The sequence below is a fragment of the Theropithecus gelada genome, chromosome 14 (genome assembly GCF_003255815.1).
Source record: "Theropithecus gelada isolate Dixy chromosome 14, Tgel_1.0, whole genome shotgun sequence".
Taxonomy (NCBI): Eukaryota; Metazoa; Chordata; class Mammalia; order Primates; family Cercopithecidae; genus Theropithecus; species Theropithecus gelada.
Window position 1 is genome coordinate 87113412 of NC_037682.1, and position 22946 is coordinate 87136357.

Below are 22946 nucleotides of genomic sequence, written 5' to 3' on the forward strand. Positions count from 1 at the left end.
TTTAAAGGATTTAAGCTTTGTATTGAGTCTATGCTATTTTAATAGCATTTACTATGTGGTGCTCAATATCTTTTTAGTTGTAATTGAAGAGTTTCCCTCCTATTTCAGGCTCTTCGAGTGTTAGATAAACTGTTTTCAAGACTACAGCAAAGAATCTCAGCTTTTACACAGGATGAATTCCTCCAAATTCAATCAAAGAAAATGACCTAAATAATACATTTTTATAGAATTCCAAAGAAATGTAAATGCAAGTGCAGTGTAATTTTAGAACTAATCTGGAAAAGCAGCAGTGTGAGAATAATCTTCCCACACACCCCACCCACAAAAAAGGCAAAGTTTTTAAAAAAATTTTAACTATTGAAATAATATTTCACGTATCATTTTAAAAAATCACAAAAGTAGGATAAATTAAATATGCCTATCTAACTTTACAAGCAACCGATCTGCTTTAAGTAACATTTTATCCAGGATAGAGTATGAACTACAAAGCTGAAAGGTCCTCTCAACTCAATCTGAAATACATTCAAGGATGAACCAGCCTGAGGGAAAGCAATAGCATGACGGTAAGATAGAAGAGGAGAACTAAATAAGAGAAAGATGATAGCAGAATCATTTTTACATATCCATATGGAAAACACTGAAGTTGCTCTGTCAGGGTTCTAAGAACAACTAAAAGGCAAAAAATACAAAAAAGCACCTGAATGAGGAAATGAATGAAAAGTATCTCCAGAGACCACAAAAAGACTTTCTTTCTTCTCCTTTTCAAAACGAGTGCTCATTTCTTCCTGAGACGCCTCTTCATCTTCCCTTTCTTCTTGAAGTCTTTTCATCCTTTCCATTAAGGCCTCTAGCTCACTTAGAGAATCCACAATCTGGAACCAGATAAGATAATGTTGGGTGCTATTCATACTAAACGTGTTCTAGTAAATATCTCCATCTCCCAATGTCACCTTACTATGTACAGTGGCACAGGCACAGTTATGAAGTTCTTAAGTTGGTTTTTCACGAATTTCAAAGGAAATCATGACAGATTCCAACATTTTCAGAAGTATGATTTTTTTTCAGTTATAAATATAAAAGTTTCTAAGTATATATGTGTGTGTGTGTTTGTGTGTGTGTATAAAATCTAGAATTCCAGCATTTGGTAAACATTAAATATTACAGTTTAGCTTAAAAAATGAGGGAACACAATTGTTTTACTTTTTGCTGTCCGATATGTTTTCCATTGGTTGTTCCAGCATCTTATACATACAAGTATATTGTTTTGGGATCTACTGTCCAAAGGGTCTAACATTAAAAGCTTATGATCACTAGAATGCATCACTGTTGAGTCTTCATGATTTGCAGTAATATGAATTTGCTTTAAAAGCCTCTTTAAAATAAATCAGAACTTCAGGTACCAAATTTTTACAGTAATAAAAATTATGCAAAAATATTTTAAGTATATAATATCCTATCTAATTGGAGAAAAATTCTCTCTAGATATTTTTAATATTAGAAGTTCAAAGCAAAAAAGTAAAGAAAAATAGCTAAGAAAACTAACCCCAAAGTTGCCGCCTGAAAGAGATGCATTCTCTATGTTGTTGTCATTAGCAAGATCACAAACGCAGAAATTGTTGACTGATATTAGAGTGAATCCATTGGAGATTTCTGGATCTCTCTCTGGATTGATACCACTACCAAAAACAAAGCTTGCCAAAGCATGATAATGTGCCAGGAGGACCACAGCATGTACCAGTTCAGGCAGAGACCAATTATTTTCTCCAGTTTTGACAAGTTTCTGAAATGAGAAAGCAAATCAGAGCAAATATAAAAATTCTAGAATGCTACAAAGCAATTTCAATGAAAATCTACCAATTTTCATATATCCACTTAGAGTAACAAAACTTAAAACTCTCTTTAAAAAATGTTTCACATGTTAAAAATATGATTTTGGCCAATGCTCCATTAAAACTATCATACCTAACAATGTAATTACATTGTAGTGTCTTCTAAATCTCTTATTATACAATAGATCTTCTGCTTCCAAAGTATTTTTTATATAGTATGCTATTTTAATGAAATACTTTCAGAGAATCAAAGAACACTGGAGCTTGATAGGACTTTAAAGATTATTGAACAAAACCATTCATTTTAAGGTGTATTGGAAACTTCATCTCACAAAATCACGAAAAACCCCAATTCAACAAGTCAAGTTTCAGTTATCCTTTAGATACCTTCTAATGGAGAAAGACCCTGCAGCAGATGACAGAAATTGTAGAATAATACATCACATTTGAATAAGAATTTTTAAAATTTCCAAGCACTTTTTCGTATTTCACTTGACCCTCCAGCTGAATGATGGGATCACAAATGAAGTCATTAAAATCAGTAATTCCTCCACTTTGTCCAAGAGTGAATTCCACCAATTAATCCATCAGGCATTCTTTCCCATCGGTGTTCATTTTCTCTCCCTTTCTCTCTCTCTCTCACTCTGTGTGTGTGTGAGAGAGAGGTGTGTGTGAGGGGGAATCTCATCCCTCTTTTTCTCTCCTTCCAAATCTAGAACTTTCATTTGGCTTACTTAATGGCTAAACCAAACCAAAACAAACAAACAAAAAAACTGCTTTATTTTGCTTTACTCCCCACTATTTAACTACACACCATATACAATTTAATATATTACCAAAAGTTCAGGGAAAAGAAAAGAAAATCAGTCAAATTCTATCATCCTATAGTGGGGGGAGATAGGGAAAGATCTGTTAAAGAACAAAATTACAGCTAGATAGAAGGAATAAATTCTAGTGTTCTATACCACTGTAGGATGACTATAGTTAACAATAACATACAGTTTCAAATAGCTAGGAGGAGGATATTGAATATTCTCAAAACAAAGAAATAATAAATGTTTGAGATATGGGTATCCTAATTAATCTGATCGTTGTACATTATATATTATCAGAATATCACTATGTACCCAATGGATATGCACAATTATTTGTTAATTAAAAAATAAAATTTAAAAAGTGACTTTAAGACAAAAATATCATTATTACAATCTGCAATAATGTAAATAAAGAGGGTCATTAATTAATAATAAAAGAATGTACACCAGAAAAATATACTTGCTTTACATCTGTATGCACCTAACCTTGTAGCCACAAAATATACTAAATGGTTGCAATATAGACTGAAAAAAATTCTACCACTCTTTTACATATTTTCTTTTATTTTTTATAAGCAAGCAATTATATAGTTATAACCACATATACCTATATTTTTCTGATTTTCAGACATTTTGACAGGTTCATTTTTCATGAGGCCACAGTGTCATATTAATTTTTAAGCAAGGCCTCTCCTGTATATCAATGGATATATATAACTACTCCTTTCTTATACCATTATTCATATTCTAAATTTGTTTTGTTTATTTGCTTCTATAAGCAGCATCTTCATACTATAGTTTTGTTCTTATTTTAGAAACATTTCCTAATGGGATTTTTAGAACAAAGAGTATTAATATTTTTATGACTTTCAATAATACTGCCAAAGAGCTTTGCAAAAGGATTGTTACAATTTACAATGCCTTCACTAATCTTTGCAGGATTATCATTAAACCTGTAAGGACAGCCAACACTCACTATCTCTAATTTCTTGCCTCACATTCATTTCTACTTTTAAAATTTCATTACAATCTGGTTTCTTTTTCAAGCAAACTCCTGAAGCTACATTTACTAAGATTACACATGACCTTCCAAATGGCCAAATTTGACTTATTTCTTTTTAGTCCTTATTTTATTTGATCTCTGCAGACTTTACATTGTTTACTTTCTCCCTTCTTGACATTAATCTCTCTTGACTTCAACAATTCCACATTTTGGGGAGGGAAGTACACTTGCTACCCTGAGAAAGATTTTTCTCTATTGCTGTATTCCATCCACAATCTTCCTTCCTTGGGCAGTATCTCCCTGGATGGGCCATTCATTACTTCAACCTGACCTTTGCTTATCTGTAAACAACTATCCAATTTTACTTTTAACTCACACTTTATCTTGAGTTACAGATCTGTATTTCCTTTAGTAAGTGGGCATCACTTTGTGGATGTCATTATTTGTTGTTGTCAGCCTGTATATGTTCATGTCAGCTCATGTCATGAAGAAGGACACCTTAGTCATTCTCTTGTCCCACCCACTTTCTCCATCCTCACATCCTGTCAGTCACCAAAGTCCTACTTATTTTCATGCAGAATCATTACTATAATCTTATCCTATGTTTCTCCCATGGTTTTAAAAAAAATCACCTCTCAGGTGTAGTACTATGACTGGTCTACTGCTTCCAGTCTGTACAATCTGTAATTCATCTTCTAAATCACCTAATGTATTTATATTACAACTTGGCACAAAAACCTTTAATGATTCTCGATTCTCTATCACGTTGATCTCCAAGTTCTTGTGATCAAATGTACTTCCAAAAGTAACAGCTGGGAAAGGTCCAACCCCAGATATTATGTATATTTATTTGTGAATTTATACACATAAAATATATTTTATATAGAATATATATGTGTACCGTAATAATATAAAATACACAAATACAAAAATTTAGAATGAGATAAGCATATACACACATACACAAATATTTTGTTAATATTTTGGAAATTTTTCTTTTTTTTTTTTTTTTTTTTTTTTTTGAGACGGAGTCTCGCGCTGTGTCACCCAGGCTGGAGTGCAGTGGCGCGATCTCGGCTCACTGCAAGCTCCGCCTCCCAGGTTCACGCCATTCTCCTGCCTCAGCCTCCGAGTAGCTGGGACTACAGGCGCCCGCCACCACGCCCGGCTAGTTTTTTTTTTGTATTTTTTTTTAGTAGAGACGGGGTTTCACCATGTTAGCCCGGATGGTCTCGATCTCCTGACCTCGTGATCCACCCGCCTCGGCCGGAAATTTTTCTTGTGTACCTCCTGAGTACTATAACATAACCCTGAAGACCATAACTTTCTGAGAATAAAATACAAATCCTTTATTACAGTATTCACTGGGTCATACAATATGATCTCAATTCTTCCCAGTTCCCACCTTACATAAACATCACTACCCTTCAATCATCTGAAACTGCTGGCTATTCTTCCAGTATACCATAATATTAAATACTCTATTCTTTCTTTGAAATGCTCTGCTCTACTTGAGAACTCTCACTTCTTCTTCAAGACCTAGCTCAAATGTTACCTCTTTCAGAAAAGAAACTTTCTGGTTCCATTCTCTTTATTCATACATTCATACACTGTTGTGCTGTGATTACTGTTATTACCCTGTTCTTCTTCTACCCTAGACTCCAAGCAAATCTATGGGCAGGGTCTTTATCTTTACCCACCGAAGTATCTGGCACAAAGTAATTAAGACATGACATTAAAAACAATGATTAATTCCCCTATCTAGCTAACATATTATCAAATCAGAACATAAATCTAAAGGCAGCATCGTGCTTCACAGTTTCCCAGATACTTCATCAAAATCTGAGAGTATGCAGATTGATAAACACTATGATTGGTTGAAAGGGCAAATAACAAAAATGTAGCCTAACAAGAGGATCCAAAAACCAAGGACATTTCTATGCATTAGGAACAGATATTTTAAGTAACAAAGATTTCCACTGATAATTTAGATGATAGTTCCTATCTATTGAATAGTTACCATGTGCCAAAAATAGTGCTAAGCATATTGAATAATGACCTCACCCTGTAGGCCTCAATGGAAGCACCTTCAGAAAGACAAGTGCTCTTAGTTAATCACGACAACTCTATTTCTCGTCTAAGCTCTAGTTTTAAAAGGCATTTAAGCATTCACACACCAGCTGGCAAATCACTTTTTTATTTGCAAAATCATTTTTTGAGAATCTAAAACTTATGAAATGTTAGAACTATAAAAAAGTTTAAAACTCATTTAATCTAGCTCCCTCATTCTGTAGAGGAGAGAATTGAGACCCATAGAAGTTAATTTACTAAAAGGACACAAGCTTGTAACAGAGTACAGACTAGATCTGAGGCATCCTATCATGCTAGTGTATTTTCTTCAGTCTATCTACTACTTAAAAATAGAAACGAAATTTTCTCATAGCCATTCACCAAAGTATTTGTACAAGATAATTAATGATTACTTAAAGAGGAGAAGTATTCATTTGTCCTTAAATTAAACCCACTGACTTTCTAAACTTATCTTTTCTACACATATTAAGACACTATTATTTATGTTCCAAGTTCCTAATATACACTTATTTAAAATTAAGTCCTAAGTAAATTCCTTTTTATTTCAAAGAAACACTCAGTACCTGAATGTGCTCTTTTGTGATCAGCCAAGGTCGGTGTGCTAGCAGCTTATTAATTTCATTAAGATTTTTCAGTCTTTGTGGCACATATTCCAAACCATTCAACCACTCAGCAATACCTCCAGTCTTTAAAAATTCATCCACATGCATGTTTATTAAGTAAGAACACTGATGTCTAGCTGCAGCCTGGAGCACAAAGAAAAAAATTCATTGATAAAAGAATCACAGTAGAGTTTCATTCCACTATTTCTAAACAAATAATTCAGATGGAGCTAATGATTTTTATAGCCAGTACCTCTTTTCTTACAGAATCTCTTTTCTAAAACATCCGTCATAATGATGTAATAGATTCAATACATGAAGCTGATTACTTGTATAAGCAAATAATATCACCTGAAGCCAATTATTTCCTTGTCTGGAAGTTGGTATACCTTAAGCCACTTTCTAGCTATGAATAGGAAATACAGGTCCATTTCAATATCACAAATATACCTACCACATTCTACTTAAAACATAATAAAATGTCATTAACTTATATTCTAATAACTCAGGATTCATCCTAATTTGATTACTTCTCTTATCCTCTTTAAGATAAATGTGACTTCAGTCATATTTGTACACATCTTCCTACTCAGATGACATGGAAGCTCACTGACCCTTTTCTTCCTATGCAGTCAGAATCAGCCCTCAATTGACCTCTTTTTTCCTCAGGGCTGCTTCTCAGTAAAACAGTATTATTTTATTCTTTCTATTCTCTACATCTTATTTGTCCGTATTTTACAAGCATTCTAAGTCTGCTTTCAGCCTTACTGTCATCAAAACCTTAAGCTAAAATTACAGCCTCATTGAGGTTCATCATTCAATAAAACACGGAATGTTGCTTTTTGTTGTTGTTAAAAGTTCAGTGAGACTATAAAAAAGACAATCAAATCAAATGTGGTCAAACTTAATCTGCTAACTTCTGGCTAGTTATGCCAGCCCTGTCAGCCCGGTTTCTTCCCCAACTTCTCCACATATATAGCATTTTCATCATGTTCTTGTTGTTCTTTTTCTCCATTAAAGTCCAACACACACACAACTTTATAATTCTCCTCCCTGACCTCTATTGCCTGTGAATAACTAGTTAACCAGTTTGTAATCAGAACTATACTTAGAAGTGTTATAATAATTCAACTCAAGAATTCTTCTCTCATTCAGATTCTCCATGAATGCTGACTGATACTTTCCTCTTACTTGGCCAAATTAGTGATATTCTTTATGTATAAAATTACTAAGAAAAATGTCACAAACAACTTGTGTTTTTATAAAAACAAGATATTAAGAGCAAAGACAAAACTTGTGGGGTATTACTTTGCATGCTATAAGCATCTTTATTTGTAAGAGATTAAATATGAAAAATGATTTTACTGAAAATTAAATGAGAAACATTCAGTGCATTAAGTGGCTTAACATATTCCAAACATATCCAAGAAACTTGGTATCCAAAAGGCCATAGGCTTCTTCAATTCTTATGTTCATAAATTATACTTAGATCTATACACACACATGCACACACACCTATTTTGGAAGGGAGAAAGAATAAGTGAGGAAGGTGTTATGTGAATATAGGAAAATAAGTACCCACCATTATTGCAATATAGTGCCTGTATGGTAGAGGAAGGGGACCATCCATGCGCAACATGTAAAACTGGCTCCGCAAGAAAGACTCCAGGTACTGAGTGTGCAAACTCATGACCTGTGTGATGTTGTCCAGACGACCGGATGTAGAGTATTCTTCCACAAGAAAGTTAGTACGTTCATCCACTGTGTTTGCTTGGACAACCTTATAACCAAGAAACACAAAACAAAATGACTATTGAGCCATAAATACACCCTTGGTTTACATAAATTATGCTACTATTGAAGCAAATGAATATTCATTTGATATTAACAGACACAAAATTATGCAGTTGCTCATACTGGAAACAGAAATAAAAAAAGAAAGCACCAGTCATTTTTGGCTCTGGTACCACAATTTATTAAACAACAAATGTTAAATTATCAAACATTATACACACAGCTACGAAAATGAAGAAAAGAAGCTTCCATCTGTTTTGCTAGGCATATTAGGCAGATTTTTCAGGGCCCATTTGCCTGGCCATTGTCACACCAATGTGTGGTAAAGCACAAGCAGCAGCATCTGATTACATACATTTATAATTTCATTTATTAGCCTATGAAGATAAGCACATCATTTTTAGACAAATATTTTCAGTCTAATCCTTTGCTTGCTTTTGTGATTCAACATAAAAAAAGCTTTCTGAAGTCTTTTCAGGGACAAAGGAATATATAATAATTTGTAGGAAAGTGTTAATTGAAAAATTAATGAGGACACTAGAATACTGTCCTATTTTGAGCCTAACAATAATAATTACTAAAAACAAGGCAAGTTATTAAAATGGACATTCTTCATCCTAGGAAATCAAAAGAGTTGTCTCAAAAATAGATTATTTATATATAGCTTCAAACACAACGACAGTTTGGGCATCACACCAAGAACTGGCTCTGAAGGTGTTAAGAGTTTATTAGCACCTTGTAGAGAGACTCAACACTGTTGGAGTTAATGGACATGAGTTGCATAATTCTAGGAGTGGTTCATTGTTTATTTGTATTTCAGAATTGGAGTTCTAGACTTATTTTAGAGATGAGGAAACAGAATTAAGATTAAATTCAAGCTCATGCACTTTATTAATAGCAGAGTCTGGTCTAGAATCCAGATTCCCTAACGTCCAGACTAACAGTCTTTCCAAACATCCACACTGCTATTAAGAAACTGTTTACTCTTCAGAGCTGGCTTCACAGTCTGAAAAATAAGTACGCATTATACAAAGGCACTATTGACTTAGGGAAATTTAACCCCAAAGGAAATACAATGTTTGAAAAGTATAAATTGTGAGGAAATGCTAATTACAATGGTGTAACTCATTATGGAGTCAAGTATATTTTGATTTGCTCACTTCCCCACCATTTTGTCAACTACAGGGACCAAGATAGTTACAAATATAATGGGATCCAGATGAACCACATATAATTAGAAATAGAATATTTGTTATTTTTGTTTTGCTTTCCCCAGCAGAAGTTTCTTCTAACTGGATGCCTAAGATATATTAATAGATTCATATGATGCAATAGATCCTAAAAACCAGATTATCCTCCAATATATACTGTGAAAAATGACTGTGCTTCAGGAAGTCTTTATATGTAGTAGGCATATACATATAAAGCTATCTGAGGAAAATAGGCATAAGCAGGGCAGCTTCTCCAGTGCATGGTCCTCACCCAGATCAGCTATTGTCACTGAGCTCCCGAAATGTTACTGTCACTTTGGATTTGCACTTAGGTGGGAAGGTCACTAAAAAGGTGATCTGATGATGAAAGAACTGTTGACTCTGGCAATGATCTGGCATTATTCTCTTTCTATTAGTCCCTTCTTTAAGACAATGCTTGGCACATAATCGGTGCTCTGTAAATATTTGTGAAGCTGAAAAGAAAGTATCTCTATGGTTTTCTGACATGGAATAAGAAACTCAAGAAAAAAATTCATTCCTACTTCCATATTAAAAAGAGATATTCTTTGATACAATTAAGTTATTTTAAAATCATACTTTATATTTTAAGACAGATAAACTTACTTCCTTCTCTGGAATAAAGGCACTTGGTCCTCTTGTCAAGGGTTGAGATACTCTGATTCTTTTATCCTATTTTTAAAAGAAAAGTTTTATCTATTAATGATGACTTGCTAAGAAATGTTAAATTTGTACACATTTATTGCTAAGGTACCAAAAATAAATAGAATAAATAATTAAATAAAATTATGTGAGACCAGAATAAGTGTTGGGTCTCTGATCAAAGAAAACCCATAGGGCCACTGCAAGGATGAGATAATGGGGCAAATGCCCACCACAGTGCTAAGTGCAGCACAGCCTCCTCAAAATGTCATATCCCTTAGTCATAGTCTACACCATAGACTTTAAGCCCATATTTGACATGCCTGAAAACCATTAACCTCCATAATAAAATAGTGTTTTATAGTAGTACACTGTTAGACATCAATTTGAAAACTAAAGAAAAGGTTAAATCCAAAGAGGATTACCTAACAACTCTCCAAAGCAATTACCTAATCCGTTTTTTTCCCCTAAAATAGCAATCAGCATATCTAACATGAAGTTTTGAAACTTTAAGAAAAATGTAAAAATTAGAAAAAGAAAGGTTAGTTCAATATAAGGAATGAAGAACATAGTAATTCTTATTGTTCCACTTGCTATTCTACTGGTAGTATTAACAACTGATAGACTGCCAATGGTATGCCTGAATGCTGATTTTAAGTTTTTAAAAATTTGTTAACTTTTTAAAATTGAAAAATATTTTAGCATCCTCATTTAAGTGTGATATAAGTCATAAAAATTTGAATCAGAGAATAGGGTCCTTCTTCTTTCCCTCCTTTTCTCCCCCCATTACTAGGTAACCTGAGTCTTTTTTGATCCTTACAATCAAACAGCCTATCAAACACAAAATAGTTATTTAAATCTCTTAAATCCTTTACTTCATTAGGAAGCAGTTACAAGACAAATTGGTGAAAGCAGGCAGTCAGGCATTTAACATGATTTTTTTGAGAGCCTAATCAGATACTGTGATAGACTTTGAGGATACAGGGTGAGGAAAACAGATATGCTTTCTGCCCTCATGAGCTTTGCACACAATCTTCATCAATTTTGGGGGTCCTGTTGAAATAAATATATTAAACAATAATACTCTTAACCTGGTACAGTTTCAGAAATAAGTAGGCATCTAGGTTATATTTACAAAATGATGACAAAGGCCTCAGTCTCCTGGTCAAGTACACTGGAGGACTGCATGTTAAAAGGATGAAGTCAGAATTCCAATATTGGTATTTCTTGTCTATGTCAACCAAGTCTAGACTTAACCAGAAAGAATTTAAAGGAAAATAACAAGTTTCTTCCTTTTGCTAGCCTCCATAAGATATAGACAAAAAAAAATTTCGAACACTGTCTCTATAACTCAATGAACTACACGGTTAAAGTAAGCTACGATCACACCACTGCACTCCAGCCCGGGTGACAGAGTGAGACCTCATCTCACAAAACCATCACAACAAAAAACTTAATGTAGTAGTATGTGAAAAGCAATTTTCTGGACAACTATTCATTTCAAATGAACAAAGCAGCTGAAAAACTGATTATGAGGAAAAATTACGATTACGAGGTTTGAGGAAAAAAATTTCAACAGGGAGATGTCGGTATCTTTAAATAATAAAAAGGACAAAATTTGGAGAACATGTAGCGGGAGCAAAATATAAACTCTTTTATGTTAAGATGGACAATGGGATATTGGAAACAAAGAATGATTTATTAAATTTGTTGATAAAATCATAATTTGATATAGTTAGTAACTAAATTTACCTTTAAATGTTTTATATTATTATTTTAAATATTTTCCAGAACAGGAGAGATTTAAATCTGCAAAAACATTTTCATTATAAATGGAACTGAAAGATACTGCACTTAAATGAATATAACATCTCTTAAGTGTTTAGCAATTGAAAAGAAGCAACTTAAACTCAATTTCATTTGTGTCAACATTGATTTTTTTCATTTATTTAGCAAACATTAATTGAGCATTAACAATGTGTTAGGCACAGTGAGGACACAAATAAGAATTAGACTGGCAGAATGCATACAACCAACTATACGACATATGACATATACCATAGCAGGTGCATATAAAAAGTGATGAAAGAAGACATCATTTTAGCAATTATTTACTTAGTCATTTTCCTAGTGTTGAACATTTTAGTTATATGCAGTTTTCACTATTATAAGCAACCCTGTGATGAACACCTTCATATAAAGACAGTTGGGACATATTTTGTGGTGTTTACGATAGTTTCTTTCAGAAGATTCCCAGAAGTGGACTTACTATGGTTTGGGTTATAAATACCTTTAAACTTCTTGTTGCTTACTGCCAATATGCTAAACTAACAAAAATGTCTTACCAATTTTATTTTCATCAGCTGAGAAAATGTCCACTTAACTCACTAATTTCAAAAGTAAAAAGCAGCATCCAAAAACATGTTTGAAGCTTTTTATTGTATGCTTATTTGTAGTAAAAAGTTCTTAAGCAGAGATGTGATCAGATCTGTGTTTTTAATAGTGTTGAGGGTGATGTAGCTCCTGGGCCTGAGAGGGAAAAATCCCAGCTGGGAAGCTCTGGTAATAGTCCAGGAGAGATAAAATATGGCCTGACCTAAAATATTTGTTTATATACCAAACATAAAAGAAAACTAACACAATTTTTAAGTTTTACCATCATGTATTCTTCCTCAATTATATTTTTTAATGTTGCCATTTTCGAAATGATCAGCCTAGTTTCTGCATAAGGAGAATCTTTTCTGGCAAGGACTCTACTACTGTATTTGTCTCAGTTGGCTGCTCTGTCTATTCACAGGAAGGTGAAAAACAACTTTAAAAATGATCAAAGCAGTTCATAAATTCTACTCTAAACACATTTCATTCTGAAAATTTGTTTCCACCCACTTTTCTATCTCTGCATGCTTTTAAAGTCAGTAAGATCAAATACAAAAAAATAGGCCAGGACTATATCCAAAAGATTGATTTTTTTTTTTTTTTTTTTTTTTTTAAGATAAGACCATAAGCTAGAGTTCCGGTCAAATTATAATGCCTTTCCTCTGCCTTTCTTTCAAGTCCCAAATGTCCAAGGACCAAGTTCCTACTTCACTCATACTAGTTTTCCTGAAGTTTCTAGACCTACGTTCCCCAACATGGTAGGCATCAGTCACATATGGCTAAATTTAAATGAATTAAAATTAAATAAATTTCAAAACACAATTTCTCAGTCACATTAACCACATTTCAGGTGCTCAGCAGCCACACAGGGCCATGTGTACTCTACAGGACAGTGCAGACATTTCCATCTTCCACTATAGAGAGTTCTATTGGACAGTGCTGCTCTGGACTCGTTTGGTTTCGCTTTTTTAAAATTGCATTTTCAGACATTTTTATACGTTTCTGAAATGTTAAATGACTGCTCTGCAGAGTTATTCATTTGATGGTCACATCTACTCAATCCTAGAACCAAGCATTTTAGTGTAATTGCAGAAATGCTCTCATCCAATCAACCTATTCATCCTATTTGGGCAAATTAGGAAGAGAAAAAATTAACAGCCAGTTCCAAGGACCCTTGTCACAATTTCTGCTTACATTACAGTCCCCAGAAAAGTATCAAGGGCATGCTCACTTTCCTTCCTTCTTTCTCTTTCTTGTGGTAATAAATACATAAATAAATAACATTCAAGGTTTACCCTTTTAAATTAAGTGTACAACCCCAGTATTGTTAACTATATGCACGATGTTGTACAGAAGAGCTAGGACTTTTTCATTTTGCATAACTGAAATTTTACTCCCATTGAACAGCAACTCCTACTTCTCCCTGCCCCCAGGTCTAGGAACCACCATTCTACTTTTTGCTTTTTATGTAAACACAGTCTTTAGATCACAGCTGAGATTCTCCCTATGTAATCCTCAGCTTTCTTACCTCTTTGCACAAGTCAAATCTACCTCCTTCTGGGCAACTCTCTCCTTGTTGGGCTTCCTTTTCTTTTCTTTTTTTCCTTTTTTTTTTTTTTTGAGACAGAGTTTCACTCTTGTTGCCCAGGCTGCAGTGCAATGGCACGATCTCGGCTTACTGCAATCTCTGCCTCCTGGGCTCAAGCGATTCTCCTGCCTCAGCCTCCTGAGTTGCTGAGCTTCCATAACACTTTACCACTCAACCCACTAAATTCTTTGATCATTTACTTTTATGTTTCCTAGATGTCCCTTGCAACTCCTTTCTTATAAATATTGATTCTTTCAAGTCAATGTTATCTTCTATGGCTACCATACTCTTTACACTAAACAAAATTCTACTCAAATTTGTTATGGTCACTACATTGTAGGGAAGACAATAGGAGCAGATAAAGGAAAAAATAAGGGCATGTGATATGAAAATGAGCAACCCATGCAACGCCTCCTGAATCTTTTTTATCTAGAGAACTTGCTAGCTCTTCCCTGCCCTCCAGTCTGGCTTTGGGTATTTTGTGACATAACCTGGATGCAACATTAGCACTTTAAAATCAACATGTTTAAAATGAATCTTCTATCTCAAACCAGCTGTTCCTCCTCACTTTCCTCTGTAGGTTATAAAATCACCATATATACCAGCAACCCTGGCTCAGATTCACAGTTATCTTCGACTCTTTATCCTAGGGGCCTGCATTCAAAGGGTTGCTAAATCCTGTAACTGTCTGTTGCCAACTAAATCTTTAAGTCATCCTTTCCACACCCTCTTCTCAGTTGTAAGATTTCTCTCATGCCAAGAAACCTTTTCCCCTCACAAGTGAGAATAATATCAATTCTAGACTGTAGCTTTCCCCATTGTTGGGAAGTTTTGAGAAGATACCACATAAAAATGTCATAAAGCATAATGTAAAATAAAATATTTTTATTTTTCTTCTGCTTATTTTCCTCAATGTCAAAAAAAAACACCCAAGACTAAAACAGCTATGTTTTCTTAACAGATGCTACTTGACTAAAAAAATTCAAGGATTACTCTATGCTATGAGTGAAAATACGCAGTGGCTGCACTAATTTTGAGGAATAATATTGCCATGCTTTTTTTCTAAGTATTTAAGCTAAAGCTACTGTCTTATTTTTGGGAATAAATGAGTTTGATCATTTAGTCGAAGATCTAGTGACTCTTACACAATGGCTTTTAAATAATAAATCTTGTTTCATTTCTGTGAAAAACCAAAACAAGTACTTCAATTTCTTTTGCTGTCACTAGCCACATGTGCCTATTTAAATTTAAGCTGATTAACTTTAAATAAAGTTAAGAATTTAGAGTTCAACTGCACTAGCGACATGTCAAGTGTTGAACAGCCACTTGTGGCTAGTGGGTACCATTCAGGACAATGTGAATCTAGGCTATTTCTACCATTGCTAAAGGTTCTACGGTATAGTGCTGCTTCATAATATTGTTCAGTTGCTAGGAAAATGCAAAGATATAAAATCGCTACAAAATCAGGAAGAAACATAGCATAATAAACATGTACTAAAGTACTTTCGTAGAAATAAAAGATTGACTTGAATGTTAAAACTGAAAAACCCAATAAAACCAACCAATTAACCTTAATAACAGAAAAGTTGAGAGATACAATTCTTCAGAGTCTTAATTTGATGGCAACTTTGAAATGACTAACTAAAAAGAATGAAAGAAATTCTCTAAAATGTTGACTTGAGTTTTAAAAAAAAGGAATATAAAAGTACTTAAAAAATTTTAAGCAGTAATAACTTTATTGTGATTTGTTTTCAGAATTTGCTATTTTTCATGAAATCTTATAATTTTAGTCAAGAAGAAAACTAGTTATAAAATAGGAACTCACACTTTCTATGTGTCACCTGTATGTGTTCTAAGAGATTATTTTACAAGGTTTATAATCTCAAGAATGTTACCATTAGGAAAATTTATTTTTACAGATACCTCATTATAACTGAAAAAAGTTATGCCTGAAATTCATCAGTGGAGATTATGCCTATAAAGCAATTATCTGCTAGAAAACAAAACACTGAAAGGATGAAGATGAATTACATTTAGAAAATCACTTGTTTTGACACTTAGCAGCTAAGCAACTTATTAGATCCCTTTAAAGGGTATGAATTGATCCCAATAGAAAATTAAGATACTTGTATTTGGAAGTCAGAAACTCTTACAATTGTGAGTCTTTAGGAGTAATCAGCAAATTACTTGCCCCTAAAAGACTGACTTCCAAAGAAAATTAATTACTGCACTTTAAGCTACTAAATGCTTTAAAATAAACTATTAAAATTAATTTTCACTTATCTTTTTTCAGTGTTTTTTTATTAAAAGTGGAAAAGCAAAATCATACACTTCTATCCATTAAAATGTAAATTTTAAAATTTTATAAAATTTTATAATTTATCTCAGTAGGGGAGCAAAATGTGTAATTAATTTACAGAGAAACACTTAAGGATCTTTTTTTAAAGAAAATCTGTTAGACATATAAAATGTTCTGGTAAAGTAAAATTTGACTCCATAGAGAACACTAGCCCCACAATTTTTAAAGATATCCTTTGAAGATAATTTAATAGTGCCAACGTTATATTTTAAATACACTACAATGACAAAATATCTTAAATACAAAACACATGCCCCAAACAAAATTTTTAGGTGTGAATGTAAGAAAGTCAATTGTAATGGTCTATACAAATAGTAAATTTCAGTTTTTGACCCTCCTTTTATTGTTAGAGATGTTCCATTTTGGCTGAAACACTGCAACAACAACAACAAAAAAGCAGGTATAAACAGGCAGCTTTATGCTATGAAATAATGCTGATGTAACCCTAGGTGAGAAAACAACAGGTTTTAAATGAATTATAACGGATTGGTACTTTTGTAGGAAACTTAACTTTAAAGGCCAGTCACTAACTGGAACATAAATTCTGTTCCTACTATCTCTAAAAGAAAAATCTGAAAGACAATTTTAAAAAATGTGACTTCTATACCATATTAAAATATGTGTTGATGTTCACCAGATTATAATAACTGAGATCCAAGGTTATTCCACATGAAAAGATCTGAAAGCAGAAAATGGCAATGGCACCAAGGGTGAGAATCTTTTAAATTACACCAACATCTCTTCTCTTACTTGAAGCTAGAGTGGTTCAAGGAACCACTGAGCATCAGAAGCCCAGCAGATATTACAGGGGTGTCAGAAATTCACTGACACTCCAAAGAGCACTCAAAATTCTCCTTCATAATGGGGAATCTCATCTAATCCTAAGGGCCTGAGACTTTAAGAGTGACCTCCTTTTAACTGAGCTATTAAAGCCAAGGCTATCAAGTCCTTCCTGCAACAGTTTTACCTCTGGGTAGAATCATTTGAGGAACATAGGAAAGATCTTGCTACTAATAGCGTGAAATCTAGCCTTTTTCAACAATACATATGAAATTTGATTTTTAACTTGAACTCTCAAAACATTTCCATTCAAAAGTACTGTAGTTATCAACTGTATTATAGCAATTTCTTTACCTCCTCTCTCTACTGAATCATCAGCTCCTTGTAGGCCGGTCGGTCAGTACCTTGTTCATCTTTGACTACTTCAATGTTAGAATGGTGTACATGTGAGGTAAACTTCTGGTCTGGTTTTTATAGTTTTATGTAATAATGGTCATTTGCATAGCAGTATGTTTTTCTATTTCACTTTTCCAAGAGAATGAGTTCTAAGAAATAATATGAGATATGATGATTAAGCACTCTCATTTTAAAAAAATCTTGGTGTGCCATTTGGTAAGAACCATTACATAAATTTTACTTGTTTTACTAACTGTGAGCCCAAAGCTACACAAGCTCACCTTGTGAGTACTCTGGAAATGGTAGCCATGAGTACTGCTATTATTAGTGGAAACTGGCAGTAGTACTCATTGTAGTGGAAGCAGTTAAGTACTTAAAGATGAATGGATTCATCCCAGCACTAAAAGAATTAAAATGAACGAAGAATTAAAAATGTATATCCATCTAGCAAAGGGCAGCTAATGAGTTTAATTTGCATTGCAGTACAGCTGAATTTCTAAATAAGCTTTTGCTTGGCTACTAACAAAATCCCTTAATTTTTAGTCATTAGAACACATAGTGAACTTGTTCAAAGTGCAAACAAGTTTTTATGTTTATACACTGACTACGGAGTGGCAAGCTTCTAAAAACAAAAGGACCACTTCAAGGTAGCCCGAGAACCCTGTACGACCCAAGAATTATACAAATCTAAAAAGGTGGAAATAATTAAGAACAAATAGTGTAGGAGAGTCTTTAAGCAACACCATCAGCATTGTACTACTAGTTAGTCCTTTAAACTGGAAATAAATCTAAAATCACACTCATGTCCAGTGTCACCCAGAGGCAAGTGGCAAAGAACACACTTTTTCCACTTTCCATGTAATGCCACAGAGTGACATAAATCAAAGCTACAGTCACCTGCAAATTTACAAGGTAATTGATAGTTTTAAAATGACTTGTCTTTTCTGTGCCCTGTGGAATTTAGATGTATTTGAACCAGTGTATTCCTGAGGATCTGCCTTCCCTTTTTCTCTCTACTGAAAGGCTATCCATACTTCCTTTAAGCCCTGTCTCAAATACCAACCCCTTTGGTCTTCCTTCTCTCCTAACTCCCAAGCTTTCCTATGAATTTAAATTTATTTTTCTTAAGGTTCAGTTATACTGTTTCCCTCTCTTATAGCTATTAACATATATTATTATCTTATTGCTTCTTTCAGACTATAAGCTCCTTAAAGAGTAGAATCAATTTCTAACACAATATCTGTAGCATTACAGCTCAGCAAAGTGAAAATAATGGATTCTCATATATTTTTTGAATTGAATTAAGGAGATAGGAGTCTGGCTGTAGGCTCTTTCATCCATTTCTCCTCCTTGAACAGAACAAGAACATCCTGTGGATTTAAGGAAATTAATGTTCTCTGTATTCTTATTAGAAACACCAATAAGTTAAACCAATATATAAAACACAGTCCTAAACATCAATCTACTTACTATCTTCCATGTGCCCTCTGGATGTCTATTTGTTTATTTTCTTAATTATTAAAACAAACAGTATCTGTAATTTCCCATAATTTGTGCCACTTTCTTAGAAATCAGTAATATTCCATGCTGTGACACTAATCTTGGGCAACAAAGCCTCCTGTATAAGCTTTTAAGTGTTGAACACTTTCTATAGAGTTATAGTGCTACAAAATATAGCTGTTGAATATGCTAGTAAAATTTTGAGCTAAAGCCCAAGAAAATGAGGAGAGAACTATAAATCTTAGTAGCTGAGATAATGCAAGTCCATAATAAGCACTTAACTCATTGCTTCCTTATTAACAAAAAGACAATATGCTTTTCTACCACTAATTATAAGATCTGGCCCCAAAAAAGTATTAAGACGGGCTTTACTTCTATATGAATAATTTTTTTACAGTTTCTGTATTGTGTAACAATAAAACTTCCCCTTGAATTTTAGAAAGCTTTACTTATTAAAATGTCTCAATTAGATGAAAAGAAATTAAAATTGGAAGCTTTCAGAAAGTAAAATTCCCATTAGAAACAATTATAGTTGTGTAACATTCTAATATTACTCAGTAGATGGTTGAATAGTTACTAGTACTTTTGGAGAAACAAAAATATGCAGTGAATGTAGTTATCTTGGTGTATGAGGGAAAAGCGGTTTTAAATCAAGCTTCCATATTCAGCATCTACCAGCTTGACTATAGCATTATAAAATCAAAAGGCTTTAGGTTATTCCAATGGAACAGAATGATAGGATGGTTTTCAGATTTTTCAAAACACAATGATAAAATACAAGTCACTTACTCAGCTTAGAGGAATCAGGAAAATATATTAAATGTATTTGATTTCTAGAGATTTACAAAACAAATTATAAGCATTTAGCCATATGGAAACCAGTACTTCTTTATGCACTGAGTCAGAAATAACAAGAACTCACGTTCTCATTTAAATTGAGGAAGTACCTTTCACACAGCCTCCCAGGATCACAACAACTGTATAAATTCAAGTATGCTTGATTTTACTTTGAATTATATTAAACTTCAGTTTTAATAAAACTTAAAAGAAGTCTTTATTCCTAGTTTTAAAAGGAGCAGTCGCGTTTTCATTTTTACCCGGAATAGAATGAACAGATCTGATCTGTACAGTAAATGCACGAAGACATCATTTCTGCTCTATTTTGTCAATCCCCAAGTCTATAAGCAGAAAACTACAAGATTGTGCTTTAATGTACACAGATAAACTTAAAACCTACTGTAATCAGAATTAAAACCATTCTTATGCTCATTTAAGTAAACAGTTCACAGATGTCTTGATGTCAGGATCTCTTTATAGTCTTAAAAATTATTGACCCCTCTGCTTCTGGGCAAGGAGTGGTTTGCTGGTGTGGACATCTGTGTCCATGTGAAGGGTAGTGGTCATGTGGCTGAGACTTGTGCTATCCAGCAGTATGTCTCCAAATCCCTGGTAGCCTATTACCAGAAATATGTGAATGAGGCTTCCAAGAAGCAGATCAAAGACATCTTCATCCAGTACGGCTGGATCCTGCTGATAGGTGACCCCTTTGCTGCAAATTCAGAAAGTTAGGAGGCACTGCAGTTATATAAGAATGTGTCCTCATATTTTAGAAATACATACTAAAGTATACAGCAGGTAGAAGAAAATGAGTTTTGAGATTTAATTATTTCAGCAGCAATAATAGCAACACAGGATTGATGAAGTTAACAGTGACAAAAATCTAACCAATATTAAATTTGGTCATGGGTTTATGAAGCTTCATTACACTATTTTTTCTGGTTTTGTGTTGCTTGAAATTTTTATAATTTTTTAAGTGACTAGCAAGGTACCTGAGATAAATAGGCATTTAAATAAATTACAATTATTACAATAAAGTTTCTGTAATTTATAATACAAGTTAATGAAAAATAAATGTTATTAATAAACCTTACTAAAATTGAAATTAAACACTGTAACTTTTATAAAGAATTATTAATTCATTTGATTATTTTTTAAACCTCTGTTATGTACTGAATGTTCCTGTCCCCCTCAAAATTCATATGTTGAAATCCTAACCCCCAATGTGATGGTATTAAGAGGTGGGGCCTTTGGAAGGTAATTAGGTCGTAAGAGTAGAGTCTTCGTGAATGGGATTAGTGCCCTTTATAAAAGACCCCAAGAGCTCCCTGGCCCTCTTCTGCCCTGTTGAGGACACAGTGCAAAGACAGCTGTCTATGAACTAGGAAGCAGACATTCATTAGACATAATTTGCTGGCACCCTGATCTAGGATTTCTCAGCTTGTAGAACTGTGAGAAATAAATGTTCATTGCTTCTGCCACCCAATCTTTGCTTTTTGTTATAGCAGCCTGCATGGACTAAGACAAGCTCATTTTCTGGAAGGTGTTGAACTAAGTGCTTGAAAATACAAAGATAAATGAAGCACAAGTGCTGACTTCAAGGAAATGCCAGGTAAATAAGTATGGATGCACAATTACAATATATATGTTAGGAGCTATAATGGGAGTAACCAAAACAGGAATGCCTCACTCTGCCTGCAAGAGTATGGACTAAAACAGCCTTCCAGATGAGATAAATCTTGGGAAGGAGTAGAAATTTGTCAGGATACCTAGAAAAGGATAGTTAAGTCTATGTGGATACAACAATACCAGGAAAAAGAAATATAAAATACAAAGACGTGACACATCGAGGGAACTATGTTGTTCTACATGATTCCTGAAACTTTCTCAGGGAATAAGACTAGAGACATAGGCAAGAGTCACGTCACGAATGTCAGACTAAAGAGCTTTGATGTTATATAAACAATGGGCAATAGTAAAATAATTATATTTGTCTTTTAAGAAAATATTTCTGACATCCATTAGAAAGTAGAGTGGGATGGGGGAGGCTGGGGGAAATATGAGCTATTAGTAAGATTTGGGTTAATTAAGCAGTAGGGATTAAAGAAAAGGAATTACACTGATCGCTAGTTAGGAGACTAAATAGAACTGAGTGACTAATGGAATATCAGGGTAAAATACTGAGAGAAGTCTAGGATTCCTCACAGAATTCTGAATTAGATGACTGGATGGATGAATAATGGCGACACCAACTGATATAAGAGAAATCCACACAATAAGGTGGCTCAGATTTAGGTTGATTCTCACAATCTAGGGATACATGCTTATAAGACAGTAATGTGGAAGGACATGAGTTTCAAGGAGATGAAGACATTGGCAAGAATCAAATGTTTCATTATTTTAATTTGCATTTAAAGACCCAAACTTTTATTATGCATTACACCTTAATATTTAATAACAACTTTATACTAGGGTATCTCACCACCTGTTCACAAACTTCTTCTCAGTGACTCTAATTTGCTTTCCGTTTCTAATACTACTACCCCAGTTTAGCCTATCATCTTATCCTTAGCTTATTGAGGGGGTGGTGTTGGGGGAAGGACAGTAGAGGCAGAAAGGCAAGATATCCAACATTCTGGCCCCTAATCTAACTTTTCAACTTTTGTTTTCCAAGTGTTCCCTTAGATGAACACATCACATAAACCTCAACATAGTTCCTAAATTCTGTATATTGACTCATTCAAAACCACAGTGAGTTTTCCCATCTTTCGGATTCCCATTTATGTGACACCTGGTATCATTTTGTGAAAGAGAAGTAAACCTCTTTTTTGTACCTTTTATATAAAAGTGTTTATCTTCTCTTTCACTAATTATAAAAGAAGTGTTCCAGCTTAATGACTAATTCAAATCAGGTGCTCAATAAATGTTGCTTGATAACACAATATTTCTATATATTACTCAGCCTATTACACATTTAATGATATTAGAAACTATTTTTGAACAATAACCACTTTAAAATGTTTTTTGGCATCCTGGATTTATGCCAGTCCTAAAATACACACACACACACACACACACACACACACACACACACACACACACACA

At 33.7% G+C, this 22946-nt stretch overlaps 1 protein-coding gene across 2 annotated transcripts in view; it reads right to left on the minus strand.

The window, feature by feature from the left end:
* Positions 1-22946, minus strand: part of SESN3 (sestrin 3) — a 67533-nt gene that overhangs the window by 17644 nt on the left and 26943 nt on the right. The window contains exons 2-6 of one of the 2 annotated variants that reach the window (XM_025356086.1): positions 9970-10035; positions 7923-8120; positions 6302-6484; positions 1544-1780; positions 698-872 (exon numbers count right to left, since the gene is read on the minus strand). In XM_025356086.1, the coding sequence (XP_025211871.1) occupies positions 698-872; positions 1544-1780; positions 6302-6484; positions 7923-8120; positions 9970-10035 (859 nt within the window). The remainder of the gene's footprint in view (positions 1-697; positions 873-1543; positions 1781-6301; positions 6485-7922; positions 8121-9969; positions 10036-22946) is intronic. The other variant, XM_025356087.1, reaches the window with a different exon arrangement.